At 38.7% G+C, this 17,794-nt stretch overlaps 1 protein-coding gene across 6 annotated transcripts in view; it reads left to right on the top strand.

Moving 5' to 3' along the window:
• Nucleotides 1-17,794, top strand: part of MATN2 (matrilin 2) — a 155,277-nt gene that overhangs the window by 98,947 nt on the left and 38,536 nt on the right. For all 6 annotated transcript variants that reach the window (XM_057532129.1, XM_057532130.1, XM_057532127.1 and 3 more), the window contains one exon: nt 16,013-16,135. In XM_057532129.1, the coding sequence (XP_057388112.1) occupies nt 16,013-16,135 (123 nt within the window). The remainder of the gene's footprint in view (nt 1-16,012; nt 16,136-17,794) is intronic.

Here is a 17,794-nt window from a genome sequence, read left to right as displayed (position 1 = left end):
GCTTCCTTGGGTCTTCGCTGCTGCGTGCGGGCTTTCTTTAGTTGCCGTGAGCGGGGCTACTCTTCGTTGCGGTGCACGGGCTTCTTATTGCGGTGGCTTCTCTTGTTGAGGAGCACAGGCTCTAGGCACGAGGGCTCAGTAGTTGTGGCTCGTGGGCTCTAGAGCAAGGCTCAGTAGTTGTGGCGCACGGGCTTAGTTGCTCCGTGGCATGTGGGATCTTCCCAGACCAGGGCTTGAACCCGTGTCCCCTGCATTGGCAGGCGGATTCTTAACCACTGCACCACCAGGGAAACCCCTGAGTCTCTATTTTTAACGAAAAGTATATTTGAAAGCTAATCCAATTAGTAAGTGTGCAAATATTGTCTAAAAAATATAGACTTGTCAATGTAATATACCAAGCATGATTAATTTATGATTAAGCCAAAATGTACATAATAGAGCTTTATGTTCCTGAACAAATCATATAATTAAAATATGTAAGTAGTGTTCAGTTCTTTACTCTAAAGCATCCCATACAAATCCATCTGAATATTTTCTAGAGGGGAGAAGGGTAGAAATATGCAGGTGCCATCAATTTGCAAAATATTGGCAAGACTATTTTTTTTTTAATTTATTTATTTATTTATTTATTTATTTATTTATTTATTTATTTATTTTTGGCTGTTCTGGGTCTTTGGTTCGTGCGAGGGCTTTCTCCAGTTGCGGCAAGTGGGGGCCACTCTTCATCGCGGTGCGGGGACCGCTCTTCATCGCGGTGCGCGGGCCTTTCACTATCGCGGCCCCTCCCGTCGCGGGGCACAGGCTCCAGAAGCGCAGGCTCAGCAGCCGTGGCTCACGGGCCCAGCCGCTCCGCGGCATGTGGGATCCTCCCAGACCAGGGCTCGAACCCGTGTCTCCTGCATTAGCAGGCAGATTCTCAACCACTGCGCCACCAGGGAAGCCCTATTTTTTTTTTTACTGTGGTAAACTATACATAATATAAAATTTTCCATTGTAACCATTTTTAAGTGTGCAGTTCAGTGGCATTAAGTACACCCATGCTGTTGTACAACCATCACCACCATCCAGCTGCAGAACTTTTTCATCTCCTAAACTGAAACTCTGTACCCATTAAATAATAATTCCCGCCTCCCCTTTCTTCCCCACCACCCCTGGCAACCACCATTCTACTTTCTGTCTCTATGAGTTTGGCTACTCTAGGTACCTCGTGCAAGTGGAATCATACAATATTTGTCCTTCTGTGATTGGCTTATTTCACTTAGCATAATGTCCTCAAGGTTCATCCATGATGTAACATGTGTCACAATTTCCTTCCTCTTTAAGGCTGAATAGTATTCCATGTATGTATACACCACATTTTATTTATTCATCCTCTTGTGTTGCTTCCACCTCTTGGTCATTATGAATAATGCTGCTATGAGCATGGGTGTACATGTATCTGTTCAAGTCCCTGCTTTCAGCTCTTGGGCATATACTTAGAAGTGGAATTGCTGAATCTTATGGGGACAAGATTTTTAGAGGTCCATAGACACCATTACTCCTGAGCTGGCACGAGAACATTCTCAGATGCTCAAGGTCTTTTCAGGAGATAGATAGGGATTTGTGTCTTTGATATCAAGGAGACTGTGGGTTTCATGTCTAATGCTTAATCATCTAACACCTGTAATGTTGAGTAAAGGCAGTTGTCGACATCGTATTTTGCATCTTGCTGTTTATTACTTACTGGCTTTGAGATCGTTATACTCATTATATTTCAGGCTCCATTGATAACTTGGTTGACATTTCTATCCTTATTTTTCAAATAGGAGTGCTTTCACAAAGTACCAAATGAATATTTATACTTGCATTAAAAATGAAACACAGACATAGGAAATAATTTTTTACTGCATCAGCGATAGACGAACTAGAATGTGTCAGTCTTTGGGTTTCCTGGCCAGCTTGTTGTTAACCTGCTGAGCCCCAGTATCTTCTTACAGCCTGCAATATGCCACTTGCTTTCGTAAGACCTGTGTGCATGAATCAAAGACTCTCAGTTGGTAAAAAATAGAGTTGCCATATGATCCAGCAATCCCACTCCTGGGCATATATACAAACAAAACTATAATTTAAAAAGTTACCCCTATGTTCATAGCAGCACTATTCACAATAGGCAAGACACGGAAACAACCTAAATGTCCATTGACAGATGAATGGATAAAGAAGATGTGGTACATTTATACAATGGAGTATTACTTAGCCATAAAAAAGAATCAAATAATGTCATTTGCAGTTACACGGAAGGACCTAGAGATTATCATACTAAATGAAGTAAGTCAGAAAGAGAAAGACAAATACCATACGGTATCACTTATATGTGGAATCTAAAATATGACACAAATGAACTTATCTGCGAAATGGAAACAGACTCACAGACATAGAGAACAGACTTGTGGTTGCCAAGGGGGAGGGAGGGTTGGGGAAGGGTGGATTGAGAGTTTGGGATTAGCAGATGCAAACTATTATATATAGAATGGATAAACAACAAGGACCTACTGTATAGCACAAGGAACTATATTCAATATCCTGTGATAAACGATAATGGAAAAGGAAATAAATGTGTTTTCTTTAAAAAAGACTCTCAGTTGAAAGAGACCTTCAAGTTCAACCTACTTCTAGCCCAACCACCCATCCTACAATATCCTCACTGTGTCATCATCCAGCCTCCACTTGAATACCCCTACTGACAGGACACTCACTACACCCCCTGCAGTGCATTTCACTTTGTACAGCTCTGACTCTTAGAAAGTGATTCCTTACACTGAGCTGATCACTACTTCCTTGCACTTTGAGACCAACAGGACAAATTAAGCTTCTCACATTTTCTTGTTCACTAAGAATGAGTCATATCAGAATAATTTTATTTCATTTAGTAGACTAACCAGGCATGGAAAATGTGGGAGCAACTCTCTAGACTCTAACAGACACTCCATCAATTTGCTAAAGAGATCCCCATGCCCCATAGACCGGATGGAGAAATGTGTGCTGGATGAAAGAATCATTGGTTGAGTTCATAACTGGCTGAATGTCTGAGCTGAGATCCTCCTGGAGGGAAGTGTTTAAACAGCCTGGCCAGAAGCATCAAGGAGGGTTCATGAGCTGTCTTCGTTTCTTAGTGACTCCTTGTTGGTTCTTAGTGGGCAGTGTTTACACATCTAAACTTTCACAAAACACTCCATTAAGAGTAATACTAGTAACCATTTATTTATTCAACAAATACCTGTTGATCGCCTACTATGTGCCAGATACTTTTGTAGATACTGGGAATGCAGTGGTAAATAAAACAGACCAAGAACCTCTTGTACTTACGGAGCGTACATTCTATTGGAGAATGGTAACAGAGGATTACAAGTCTCGACAAGAAAGTGACATTTGGTCAAAAACTTGAAGGAGGTGAGGGAAGGAGGAAACTTTTGAAGCAGAGGAAACAGCACTGGTGCAAAGGCCCTGAGGCAGAAACTGTGATGCCTGGCAGTGTTGAGGGACAGCAAGAAAGTCCATATGACTAGATTAGAGTGAGAGATGGTGAGGCAGGTGTTGTGGTCCATAGTGCATACAGCTTGCCCTCTCCACAGTCATACATTTGGCTTCCTATCTCCCCAAATTCCAGCGATCCCTGGGAGCTCATAGTCACTCCCCTATGCTGAGCTCCCAAACAGGGTTTGTTTGTTTGCCTATATCTTATGTGTCAGGTATAGACATCAGAAGCTATACATATTGTTCCTAGCAATGTTCACTGGTTATTTTCTTCTCCAAATTACTGGGCACCTCCCACACCGTTCTTTTTTCTATTTTATTTCTGCCATTTTCCATGGAAACTAGTCTCACAATTATGTATGTGTATATTTATTTTTAACACCTTTTCTAATTGCAAAAGTAATATAGACTCATTGTGGAAAACTGGATAGTATAGAAATGAAATTGTATAATATGAAATGATCTGTAATCTTATCACCCAGAGATAACCATTGTTAATATTGATTTGCTACATTTCTCTTGGTCTTTCTTTTTAATGCATATGTATATATTTTTATAGAGTTGAGATCATAGAGTATAACATTAAATCATGAGCATTTTCACATCATTTAAACTTTATCAAAAACATTTTAATGTCTGCATAATATCTTATCATATGTATGTAACACAGTTTTTTTGGCACTTTTTTTGGCTGTTCAAACTGTATTGTGATAAATGTTCTTGCATATAAATCTTTGCATTTCTGATCATTTTCTTAGGAACAAAACATGAAAGGAAATTTATTGAGTCAAAGGCTATTAACATTTTTAAGGCTTTTGATGTATATTACAAAATTATTTTCCAAAAACTTTGTACCATTTTTTTATACTATACCATAAAATTGCCTGATTTTTTTAAAATAAATTTATTTATTTATTTATTTATTTTTGGCTGCGTTGGGTCTTCGTTGCTGCACGTGGGCTTTCTCTAGTTGTGGCGAGCGGGGGCTACTCTTTTGTTGCAGTGCGCAGGCTTCTCACTGCAGTGGCTTCTCTTGTTGTGGAGCACGGGCTGTAGGCGCGCGGGCTTCAGTAGCTGTGGCTCAAAGGCTCTAGAGCACAGGCTCAGTAGTTGTGATGCACGGGCTTAGTTGCTCCGTGACATGTGGGATCTTCCTGGACCAGGGCTCGAACCCATTTCTCCTGCATTGGCAGGCGGATTCTTAACCACTGCGCCACCAGGGAAGCCCAAATTGCCTGATTTTTAAAATTTTTGTTAATTTACCAGGAGAAAATTTTTTCTCATTGCTTTATTTATTATCATGTCTTTAGTTACCGTTTCTTCATAAAATTATGTATGTCCAACTTATAAATGTGTATTTGTTGGTGTTATTTGATTAATGAACAATCTGTTCCATTATAAGAGATTATATATAAGTGACTCCTATAAGCTCCATGAAGGAAAGGACTGTACTTTTGCCCACTGCTGATTCCAGTGTCTGGCCCATGGTAGATGTTCAGAGAATATTTATTGAATGACTTAGTGAATAGTGAGGTTAACACTTTTTCATAAAGTTAATAGACATTCAAAGAAAGGAAGTATATATCTGAGCTGAAATTAAAGAATAGATAATAGGAAACCAACAGAGAAAACTGGTAAAATCAAAAAGTGGTTTTTTGAGATGAGTAAAATTGATGAATCTCTAGCCGCACTGGTCAGGAGGGAAAAAACAGAGAAGACACAAATTACCAATATCAGGAATGAGAGTGGACATCACTGCAGATCCTATAAACATTGGAAGGATAATAAGGGAAAATGATGAACAAATTTATGCCAATAACTTCAGCAACTTAGATTAAATAGACAAATTCCTTGAAAGACCCAAACTACTAATTGTTTTCTCTTTTCCATTATGGTTTATTACAGGATACTGAATATAGTTCCCTGTGCTATACAATAGGACCTTGTTGTTTATCCATTCTGTATATAATAGTTTGTATCTGCTAATCCCAAACTCCCAATCCACCCTTCCCCAACCCTCCCTCCCCCTTGGCAACCACAAGTCTGTTCTCTACGTCTGTGAGTCTGTTTCCATTTCGTAGGTAAGTTCATTTGTGTCATATTTTAAATTCCACATATAAGTGATACCATATGGTATTTGTCTTTCTCTTTCTGACTTACTTCACTTAGTATGATAATCTCTAGGTCCATCCATGTAATTTCAAATGGCATTATTTCATTCTTTTTTATGGCTAAGTAACATTCCATTGGAAATAAGTACCACGTCTTCTTTATCCATTCCTCTGTCGATGGACACTTTTTTCCATGTCTTGGCTATTGTAAATAGTGCTGCTATGAATACAAGGGTACGTGTATCTTTTTGAATTATAGTTTTGTTTGTATATATACTCAGGAGTGGGATTGCTGGATCATATGGCAACTCTAGTTTTAGTTTTCTGAGGAGCCTCCATACTGTTCTCCATAGTGGCTACACCAATTTACATTCCCACCAACAGTATAGGAGGGTTTCCTTTTCAACCTTTCCAGCATTTGGTATTTGTAGACTTTTTAATGGTGGCCATTCTGACCAGTGTGAGGTGGTACCTCACTGTGATTTGGTTTGCATTTCTCTAATAATTAGTGACGTTGACCATCTTTTCATGTGCCTGTTGGCCATCTGTATGTCTTCTTTGGCAAAATGTCTATTTCGGTCTTCTGCCCATTTTCTGATTGGGTTGTTTGTTTTCTTGTTATTGAGTTGTATGAGCTGTTTGTATATTTTGGAAGCCCTTGTTGGTCACATCATTTGCAAATATTTTCTCCCAGTCCATAGGTTGTCTTTTTGTTTTCTTTATGATTTCCTTTGCTGTGCAGAAGCTTATGTTTGACTAGGTCCCATTTGGTTTTTTTTGCTTTTATTTCTATTGCCTTGGGAGACTGACCATTGGTACGATTATGTCAGAGAATGTTTTGTCTATGTACTCTTCTAGGAGTTTTATGGTGTCTTGTCTTATATTTAAGTCTTTAAGCCATTTTGAGTTTATTTTTGTGTATGGTGTGAGGGTGTGTTCTAACTTCATTGATTTACATGCAGCTGTCCTGCTTTCCCAACACCACTTGCTGAAGAGACTTTTTCCCAATTCTATATTCTTGCCTCCTTTGTTGAAGATTAATTGACCATAGATGTGTGGGTTTATTTCTGGGCTCTCTATTCTATTTCATTGATCCAAATGTCTGTTTTTGTGCCAATAGCATGCTCTTTTTTTTTTTTAACATCTTTATTGGAGTATGATTGCTTTACAATGGTGTGTTAGTGTCTGCTTTATAACAAAGTGAATCAGCTATACATATACATATATCCCCATATCTCTTCCCTCTTGTGTCTCCCTCCCTTCCACCCTCCCTATCCCACCACTCTAGGTGGTCACAAAGCACCGAGCTGATCTCCCTGTGCTATGCAGCTGCTTCCCACTAGCTATCTATTTTACATTTGGTAGTGTATATATGTCCATGCCACTCTCTCACTTTGTCCCAGCTTACCCTTCCCCCTTCCCGTGTCCTCAAGTCCATTCTCTAGTAGGTCTGCGTCTTTATTCCCGTCCTGCCCCTAGGTTCTTCATGACCTTTTTTTTTTTTTTTTTTTAGATTCCATATATATGTGTTAGCATACGGTATTTGTTTTTCTCTTTCTGACTTACTTCACTGTGTATGACAGACTCTAGGTCCATCCACTTCACTACAAATAACTCAATTTTGTTTCTTTTTATAGCATGCTCTTTTGATTACTGTAGCTTTATAGTACTGTCTGAAGTCTGGGAGGGTTATGCCTCTTGCTTTGTTCTTTTTCCTCAGGATTGCTGTGGCAATTCTAGGTCTTTTACGGTTGTATATAAATTTTAGGATTATTTGTTCTAGTTCTGTGAAAAATGTCATGGGTAGTTTGATAGGGATCACATTAAACATGTAGATTGCTTTGGATAGTATGGCCATTTTAACAATACTAATTTTTCTAATCCAAGAGCATGGGATATTTTCCCATTATTTATTTATTTATTTATTGGCCACACTGTGTGGCATGTGGGATCTTAACTCCCCGACCAGGTATCAAACCCGTGCCCCTTGCATTGGGAGCACGAAGTCTTAACCACTGGACCACCAGGGAAGTCCACATTTTTAAAAATCATCTTCAGTTTCCTTTATCAATGTTTTATAGTTCTCAGCGTATAAATCTTTCACCTCCTTGGTCAGGTTTATTCTAAGTATTTTTTCTTTTTTTTAAAGCAATAACTGCTTATTTTTTAAAATTTATTTATTTATTTATTTATTTATTTATGGCTGTGTTGGGTCTTCGTTTCTGTGCGAGGGCTTTCTCTAGTTGCGGCAAGCGGGAGCCACTCCTCATCGCGGTGCGCGCGCCTCTCACTATTGCGGCCTCTCTTGTTGCGGAGCACAGGCTCCAGACGCGCAGGCTCAGTAATTGTGGCTCACGGGCCTAGTTGCTCCGCGGCATGTGGGATCTTCCCAGACCAGGGCTCGAACCCATGTCCCCTGCATTGGCAGGCAGACTCTCAACCACTGCGCCACCAGGGAAGCCCTTTTTCTTTTTTGATGTAATTTTAAAAGGGATTGTTTCTTTCTTTTTTTAAAATATTTATTTATTTATTTGGTTGCACCAGGTCTTAGTTGCAGCAGGCGGGCTCCTTAGTTGCGGCTCGCGGGCTCCTTAGTTGCGGCTTGCCGGCTCCTTAGTTGCAGCATATGGGCTCTTTAGTTGCAGCTCGCTGGCTCCTTAGTTGTGGCATGCATGTTGGATCTAGTTCCCTGACCAGAGATCGAACCCGGGCCCCCTGCATTGGGAGCATGGAGTCTTATCCACTGCACCACCAGGGAAGTCCCCAAGGGATTGTTTCTTTACTTTCCCTTTCTGATATGTCATTGTTAGTGTAAAGAAATGCAACCAATTTCTGTATGTTAATCTTGTACCCTACTACCTTGCTGAATTTGTTTATCAGTTTTCGTAGCTTTTGTGTGGAGTTTTTAGGGTTTTCTGTATATAGTATCATGTCATCTGCATATAATGAGAATTTTACCTTTTCCCTTCCAATTTGGATACCTTTTATTTCTTTTTCTTATATGATTGCTGTGGCTAGGACTTCCAGTACTATGTTAAATAGAAGTGATGAGAATGGGCATCCTTATCATGTTTCAGATTTTAGCTGGAAGGCTTTCAGCTTTTCACTGTTGAGTATTATGTTGACTGTGGGTTAGTCATAAATAGCTTTTATTATGTTGAGATATGTTCCCTCTGTACCCACTTTGGTAAGAGTTTTTATCATGAATGGATGTTGAATTTTATCAAATGCTTTTTCTGCATCTGTTGAGATATCATGTGGTTTTTGTCTTTTCTTTTGTTGATGTGGTGTATCACACTGATTGATTTGAGTATGTGGAAACATCCTTGTGATCCTGAGATGAAGCCAACTTGGTCATGGTGTATGATCTTTTTTATGTGTTGTTGGATTCACAAACTCCTAAAATTAACTCAAGGAGAAATAAGTAATCTGAATAGGCTTCTATATATTAAAAGAAATTGAATTTGTACTTGTAAACCTTCCCACAAAGAAAATTCCAGGGCTAGTTGGCTTAACTGGTAAATTCTACCAAATTCTACCATTTGAGGAAGAACAAATACCAATTTTACACAAATTCTTCCAGAAAACAGTAGAGGAAGGAGCATTTTTCAACTTATTCTATAAGGCCAGCATTATCCTAATACCAAATCCAGAAAAAGACATTACAAGGAAAGAAAACCAGGGACTTCCCTGATGGTCCAGTGTTTAAGACTCCGTGCTTCCATTGCAGGGGGCACCGGTTCGATCCCTGGTCAGGGAACTAAGATCCAGCATGCAGCATGGTGCAGCCAAAATAAAAGAGAAAACCACACAAATATCCCTCATGAAATAGATGCAAAAGATCTTTAATTATTTTTAGCAATAAAATTCCACAATATATAAAAAGGATAATACCTCATGAACAAGTGGGATTTATCCCAGGAATTCAAGGATGATTTAACATTCAAATGAAATTTAAAACATTAACATACTAAAAAGCAGAAACTATATGATCCAAGTCAATAGATACAGAAAGAGCACTGGACAAGACCTGACATTCATTTACTATTAAAAAAAAAAAAAGTCTCTCAGCAGACTAGGAATGAAGAGAACTGCCTCAATCTGATAAAGTGCATCAATGAAAAAACTATCAGCTAACATCATACTTAATGATGAAAGACTGAATGCTTTCCTTGTAAGATGAGGAACAAAACAGGATACCCACTCTCACCACTTCTATTTATCATGGACTGTAAGGTTCTGGCCATTGTAATAAGGAAGAAAAAAGGAAAGTAAGAAATGAAACCTAGATTGGAAAGGAAGAGTTAAAAGCATCTTTATTATGGTCATTGTAAGTATAGCACTCTCCTGTGTTCTGTGAGTGGTTCTAATAAATTCCTGAAAGGAGTGAGTTGTGGGAGACCCCAAAATTGTAGGTGGCTATGCAGAAGCAAAGGTGGCCTGGGGACCCCACTGCAGGCTGGTATCTGAAGTAAGGGCAGTCTTACTGGGGACCTTACACTTAACCTTGTGAGACTGGATGTTAACTCTGGGTAGTTAGTGTCAGAATTGAATTAAATTACAGGGCTCCAAATTGGTGTTGGAGAATTATCTGCAGAACAAATTGAAGCAAATGAGCCTAACTGTATATGAGGTTGTTAGCATAATCACCCAGAGAATTATTTTAAGTGACAGGCAGGGAATATGTTGACTTTACATTCCAAGTGGCGGATATCCGAAAAACAAAAGAGCTTTAACTGTTTCCAGTAGTATTCGCATTAATAATAGAATTGTTCTCTTATTTTGAAATTATACATATACACAAATAAATATATGATACAATAAATATATATAATGTTAATGTCACTTTGTACCTATACTTTCAGCATAAGAGAAAACAAATACAAATGTAAAATCAAAATGATTAAGTAACACATTTCAGGGCTGGTTTCTCTGTTCATAACCAATTCTGGTGCTTAGGAACAGGGACCTATGCTGATGCTCAAGGGCAAAAAGCCCCACTTCCTTTAAGAAAGGGAGCAGGCCTGACCCTGATACCCAGTAAGGGGCAACCCTAGGCTTTTTGTTGGCCTTGTGCTGGGTTTGTTTATAAAAGATGTTTTTTTGTTTAACCAAATATTAAAAATGGAAAACTCTATACAAAAAAAATGATTAAGTAAAACAAACAAACAAAACCCGTCTTTATTAACAGACAACATCTCCAACGGAATTTACAGAAAAGTTCTAGAACTATTAAGTGAGTTTACCAAGGATGCAGGGTACAAGGTCAATATACAAAAATCAATTATTTTTTATATACTTTCTTTTTTCTTTTAAACTGAGTTTCTTTTACTCTGTATGTCCTCCTTCCCTCTTTTTTTCTTTGCCATTCATTTGTTTTTTTGTTTTTTGTTTTGTTTTGGCTGCTTTGGGTCTTCTTTGCTGTGCATGGGCTTTCTCTAGTTGCGGCGAGCGGGGGCTACTCTGTTGCAGTGCATGGACTTCTCATTGCAGTGGCTTCTCCTGTTGTGGAGCATGGGTTCTAGGTGCGCAGGCTTCAGTAGTTACAGCACGCAGGCTCAGTAGTTGCAATGCGTGGGCTCTAGGCACGTGGGCTTCAGTAGTTGTGGCATGCAGGCTCAGTAGTTGTGGTGCATGGGCTTAGTTGCTCCGCAGCATGTGGGATCTTCCCGGACCAGGGATTGAACCCATGTCCCCTGCATTAGCAGGTGGATTCTTTTTTTTTTAACATCTTTATTGGAATATAGTTGCTTTACATTGTTGTTGTTAGTTTCTGCTGTATAACACTGCCAGGCAGATTCTTAACCACTGCACCATGAAGGAAGTCCATTTTTATATACTTTCAATGGAAAATCACAAATGTAAATTTTAAAATGCTATTTATAATAGCATCAAAAATATGTACCACCTAGGGATAAATTTGACAAAAAGATGTGAAAACCTTTACAATGAAAGCTACAAAACATTGCTAAGGGAAATTAAAGAAGACTTAACTAAATAGATATATTCATGGATCAGAAGACTTAATACTGTTAAGATGTCTGTCCTTTCCAAATTAATCTATATAAATCATAGTATTATCTATCATAATCTTAGCATGCTTTTTTTGTAGAAATTGACAAGCTGATTCTAAAACATACGTAGAAATGAAAAGGACTAAAATAGCCCTTTTTGAAAAAGATACACAAAGTTGAAGGACTTAAACCACCTGATTTTTAATACCAATTATAAAGCAACAGTAATCAAGACAGTGTGGTATTGGTGTAAAGATGGAGTATAGATCAATGGAACAGAACAGAGTACAGAAATAGCCCCATACATATATGGTGAAAGTATTTTCAACAAAGGTACTAAGGCAATTCATGGGGGAAAGGATAATGTCTTCAACAAATGGTGCTGAACAATTGGATTGCCATGTGCAAAAAAAAAAAGGAACTTGACCCTTACCTCACACTACATACAAAAATTAACTTGAAATGGGTTTTAAACTTAAATGTAAGATTGAAAACTATAAAAATTATAGAAGGAAACATAGGAAAAGATCTTAGTGACCCTGCATTTGGCAAAGATGCCTTAAAGAGCACACAAAAAGCACAAACTATAAAAATAAAAAATGAATAAATTGAACGTCATCAAAATTAAAAGTTTTGTTCTTCAAAAGGCACTATTACTAAAATGAAAAGGCAAGCCACAGACTGGGAAAAAATATTTGCAAAATGGATATCCAACAAAGGATTTGTATTTAGAACATTTAAAGAACTCTTCAAACTTAGTGAGGAGACAAACAACCTAATAAAAATGGGCAAAAGATTTGACCAGACACTCCATTAAAGAAAATATAGAGATGGAAAATAAGCATATGAAAATATACCCAACAGCATTAGTCATGAGGGAAATGCAAAATAAAACCACAATGAAATAACCACTATGTACTTACCAGAAGGGCTAAAATTACCAAGTGTTGGTAAGGATGTGGAGCAACTGGAACTCTCATAAACTGCTGGTGGGAATGTTTAAGAAATTAATACATCTACCATACAACCCAGCCATTCTATTCCTAAATGTTTACTCAAAATGAAAGCATATGTCTATGGGACTTCCCTTGTGGTCCAGTGGATAAGACTCCATGCTCCCAGTGCAGGGGTCCCGGGTTCGATCCCTGGTCAGGGAACTAGATCCCACATGCTGCAAGTAAGAGTTCGCATGACACAACTAAAGATCCTTCATGCCTCTACTAAAAGATCCCTCATGCTGCAACTAAAGATCCTACATGCCCCAACGAAGATCCCACATGTAGCAACGAAGATCCTGCATGCCACAACTAAGACCAGATGCAGCCAAATAAATAAATCAATAAATATTTTTTAAAAAAAAGAAAGAAAGCATATGTCTACACCAAGACTTGTTCATGAATGTTCATAGCTGCTTTATTTGTGATAGCTCCAAACCGGAAACAACTCAAATCCCGCCAGCAGGTGAATAGACAAATAAATTGTGGTATATCCATATAATGAAATACTACTCTACAGTAAAAAAGAACAAACTGTTGACATACACATGAACATGGATGAATCTCAAAATAATGATGAGGAATGAAAGAAACCAGACCAAAAAGAACACAACTGTATGATTCCATTTATGTGAAATTCTAGAAAATGCAAACTAATTTATCTTGACAGGAGATTAACGATTATTTGGGGGCAGAGTGAGTAGGAAAGAATGAATTAGAAAGTGTCTTGAGGAAACATCTGAGGGAAATGCGTAAGTTATCTCGGTTGTGGTGATAGTTTCATGGGCACGTATGTATGTCAAAACATCAAATGTCCATCTTAAATATGTGCAGTTTGGTTTTTGTCAGTTGTACATCAATAAAAGTAAAAATGAGCAGGGGAGACTGTTTTATTTTAAAATGTTAATGTCATAAAACACAAAGAGAGGCTGTGGAAGTGTTTCTAGACTGTTGCTACTGGATAGAACACTCTGTGATAGTGAAAATGCTCTATATCTGCCACATACAACATAGGAGTCAGGAGCTACTGTGACTACTGAGCACTTAAGGTGTGGCCAGTGCAACTGAGGAACTGCATTTTAAATTTTATTTACTTTTAATCTATTTTAATTTTTTAAAAAATTTTATTGAAGTATAGTCAATTTACAATGTTGCGTTTAATTTCTGCTGTACAGCAAAGTGATTCAGTTATACATATATATCAACACGTTCTTTTTCATATTCTTTTCCATTGTGGTTTATCACAGGATATTGAATATAGTTCCCTGTGCTATGAAGTAGGACATTGTTGCTTTCCATCCTATATATACTAGTTTGCATCTGCTAATCCCAAACTCCCAATCCTTCCCTCCCCACCTCCCCTCCCCCTTGGCAACCACAAGTCTGTTCTCTATGTCTGTGAGTCTGTTTCTGTTTCATAGATATGTTCATTTGTGTCATATTTTAGATTCCACATATAAGTGACATCATATGGTATTTGTCTTTCTCTTTCTGACTTACTTCACTTAGTATGATAATCTCTAGGTTCATGCATGTTGCTGCAAATTCCATTATTTCATTCTTTTTTATGGCTGAATAACATTTCATACTGTGTGTGTGCATATATATACACACACACACACATCACACCTTCTTTATCCATTCATCTGTTGATGGACATTTAGGTTGTTTCCATTCCATTTTAATTTAAATGGCCACATTAGACAGCATGGTTCCAGATTAAAGGAAGCTAAGCATACATGAATATTAAGTATAATCTCTGACCCTCTATTGGGTTCTGTACTGGAGGATGAAAAATGCTACAAAGAACATTATTAGATCAATTTAGAAGACTAGAATATGGATGGTAGATTAAATAAAAGTCTTGTATAAATGTAAATTTATGAAGTTTTGGCTACACTGTGGTTATATAAGAGAATATCCCTCCTCTTAGGAAGCACACACTGTGTTTAAGGAAAAAGGATGGTGATATATGTAACTTACCCTCAAATAATTCAGAGAGATAAGCAAATGATAAAGCAAATGGGATAAAATGTTAACAATAGATAAATCTGGGTAGAGCGTATATAGGTGTTTCTTGTACCTATCTACTTGTATTTTTATGTTTGCAACTTTTGTAAGTTTAAAATCATTTCCAAATAAAAAGTCTTTTTAAATACCTTTATATGTGATTGTGGTATTGCAGTTATATTTTTTAAAGAGTTCCAGTCCTTTAAGGATACATTATGAAATATTTATGGACAAAATGATATAACATCTGGGGTTTGCTTTCAAGTAATATGGCATCAGCATGGGGGATGGGAGCATACAGGAAACAAGGTCAGCTGTAGATTGATTCTCTTGAAGCCACGTGATATGCACGTGGATTTATTATACTACTCAGTTCATTTGTTTATATATGTTTAAAATTTTCCATGACTTTAAATTCGGAAGAATTGGCATTTTCTCAATGTTTTTTCTTTTGAGAATATTGTACGCCTTTCTCTTACTCGTTTCGTTTCCTTTGGTACAGGCTGGGAAAACTCATTTATACCAAATGCTTCATTAGGAAAATGATAGATGTAGTTCATATATTCCTCAAAACAATAAAAATCCTCATTAAAACAAAAAGACGCCTTCTAAGACCCCATCAGTGGCCACTTATTTCAAGCCATTTTAGACAACGCACCCAAGTTCCACTACAGCAAAGTACTTGGTGCAGACCTGTCAGTAGAACAGTCCTAATCCATATCTAAAAAATACTTATACAAGTAAAATTTCACTATTAAAAATTCCATGTGACCTTTGTTTCTGAATATTTTGGTTTAAATTAATGTGGACCTAGAGATCACATTCCCTGACTGTGAAGCCTTGAGATAATTTAAGAGTAGATGAGGCCAGTGACGTAACAGGGGAGGTGTTTTGCCCTCAAAATATGCCTTTCACTCCCAGGCCTTCTTTTTCCCAGGATATCATTTTTATCCTATTTGGCTCAGTGTTTCACTCAGTTAAGTGGTTTAAAGTTTGACTTTAGGAAGATTTCATTATTTTAATTGCGTAAGTTCAGTAAAATATTCAGCTAAGCTCTCTCTTCCCAGCCTGCGGCACAACAACCAACACCCAGTCACACACTTTCATTTTAGTGGCTCTGACATGAACCAAGACAAAGTAAGCATCTTCACAAAGCATAAACATTTTGTAACATGTCAAGAAAGTTCTCTTCCTGGGGGGCCGTATCCCTAAACATGGAAATACCTTCACTGAGAGGTCCCTCTGTGGCATGAGTGTTTGAGGTCACGGGAATGTATTTGTTTAGGAAAAGTTAAGACTGCAAATCCTTTGACTTTTCTATGCTAGATTTCTAGTTTTGTTCATCACTCTGAGTTTTCTTTCTTTTCAGAGATAGACTACTGTGCCTCACCTAACCATGGATGCCAGCACGAGTGTGTTAACACAGATGATTCCTATTCCTGCCGCTGCTTAAAAGGCTTTACCCTGAATCCAGATCAGAAAACCTGCAGAAGTAAGTTGCACTGGGCCTTGAAGAAGGGCTTGTTCCTCAGCTGGCCCTGTTGGTTTTCCTTTCCCTGGCAAGTCTCAACCAGGTGCACTTGTACTCAGCATTTGTGTTTGCTGACAGTATTCTGCCTTTTATTTTACCTTTTGTCTCACCTGATCCTGTGATGGGGATAATTTTTAGAGACCGCATAGACTGGGTCTGCCCATCAGATTCATTTAGTGAAATCGAGGCCCAAGCTGAAGCTCCCACCTATTTGAAATGAGGGCACATCCTCCCTTCTTTTACCACCGCCCCCAACCCGCCCCCAACCTGCAACAAGTATTTGGGACTTTGAGAAAGAAAAGGCTGGGTCCAGAGTTGGAGGGAAAAGGAGCTGGTTTCTTCCAGTCCTACAAGATGAGACACTTGATGGCTGCTAAGAAAGGGGAAGTTGCTGCTCTTTCCTCTTTGTTATGAAGGAAGGAAAAATAGAAGACTCTGGGGCATCCCTGCAGCATTCAAGAGGCACATGGTGTCAGCAGGATGATATTAAGGATGTGCTGAGTGACTCAGATACTGTCGTCTAGCACCTCAGAGGGCTTGACCGGGGATCTAGAGCACGGACCCCCAGTGGGATCTCTTTAAGAGATCTGTCCCTGAGAGGCTGCTAGAATGCAAGGTCTACAAGGACAGAGGTTCTTCTCGCTCGTGAATCCTCATCACCTCAGTGTTTGGCGCGTGCTGGTGTGACACAATATTTAGTGAATGAATGAATGAGCAAATGGATCTCTGAGATTTACCATCCTGGAGAAATGGCAACTATCGTCTGAATTACTCTATCTTGTTAGAAAGATGGCCCTTTTAAGGCATGCAAGTGTTTTCTCAAAAAGCATTCCCGAAGTTAGTGCACACATATGCACACTGAATTGTACACATTCTCCCAACAGTGTCATTCACAGAACTCTCTGGAACTCCCATTAAGGGACATATTCTCTTATGTGTCCCTTCATCCACTTCTTCCTGGTGATAAGTAGAGCAGCGTTCTGCATCACAGGACCGGATTTTCAAAAGTTTTACCATATATCTTTTTTGAAAAGCTTTGTGGTTTATAGAATTGAGTCCAGAAGCTACAGTCTGCTTACAGCACATGTTAACTCACACACTCACCCTAATACGTGTTAAACCTTGTACGGTGGCAGAGGGTGGCAGAGCCCATATTTTGAAACTGAGCCTCTCTTATAGAAAATGATTCCCACCACCTTGCCTGGATGCAAACCCTGGAAACATTCAAGCATCGGACGGGAATTTTAACTGAGAGCATTCGGAATGTGAAAACAATTAGATGGACACATCTAATTGTTTTCCATTAGACCACACATGCATGCAGTACGTGGGAAAGGCCAGCCTGACCACTCCTCTCTGTGCTATTTACACCTTTTTCTAGGGGTGAGAGTGTCAGTGGCTGACTTCAGCCAGGGAAAAGCACTCACCATTGGACTCCTTTGTGAACCCAAATCTCTTACATGGGGGATAATTAGATCTGGTTCAACTCAGACACTCATTGGAGTTGCAGGCTTCACTGTGTGTCGCTTTTGGAGGGAGAAGGAAGCGAGCTGGGCATGTGGCCATCAGTGGAAGAGAACTGGCTTGAAGCTCTGCATCTCTTACAATCGTCTAGGAGTC

This window comes from Balaenoptera acutorostrata, chromosome 17 (genome assembly GCF_949987535.1).
Source record: "Balaenoptera acutorostrata chromosome 17, mBalAcu1.1, whole genome shotgun sequence".
NCBI lineage: Eukaryota > Metazoa > Chordata > Mammalia > Artiodactyla > Balaenopteridae > Balaenoptera > Balaenoptera acutorostrata.
The sequence above is the reverse complement of the archived record's forward strand: the minus strand, read 5'-3'. Positions and strand labels throughout refer to the sequence as shown.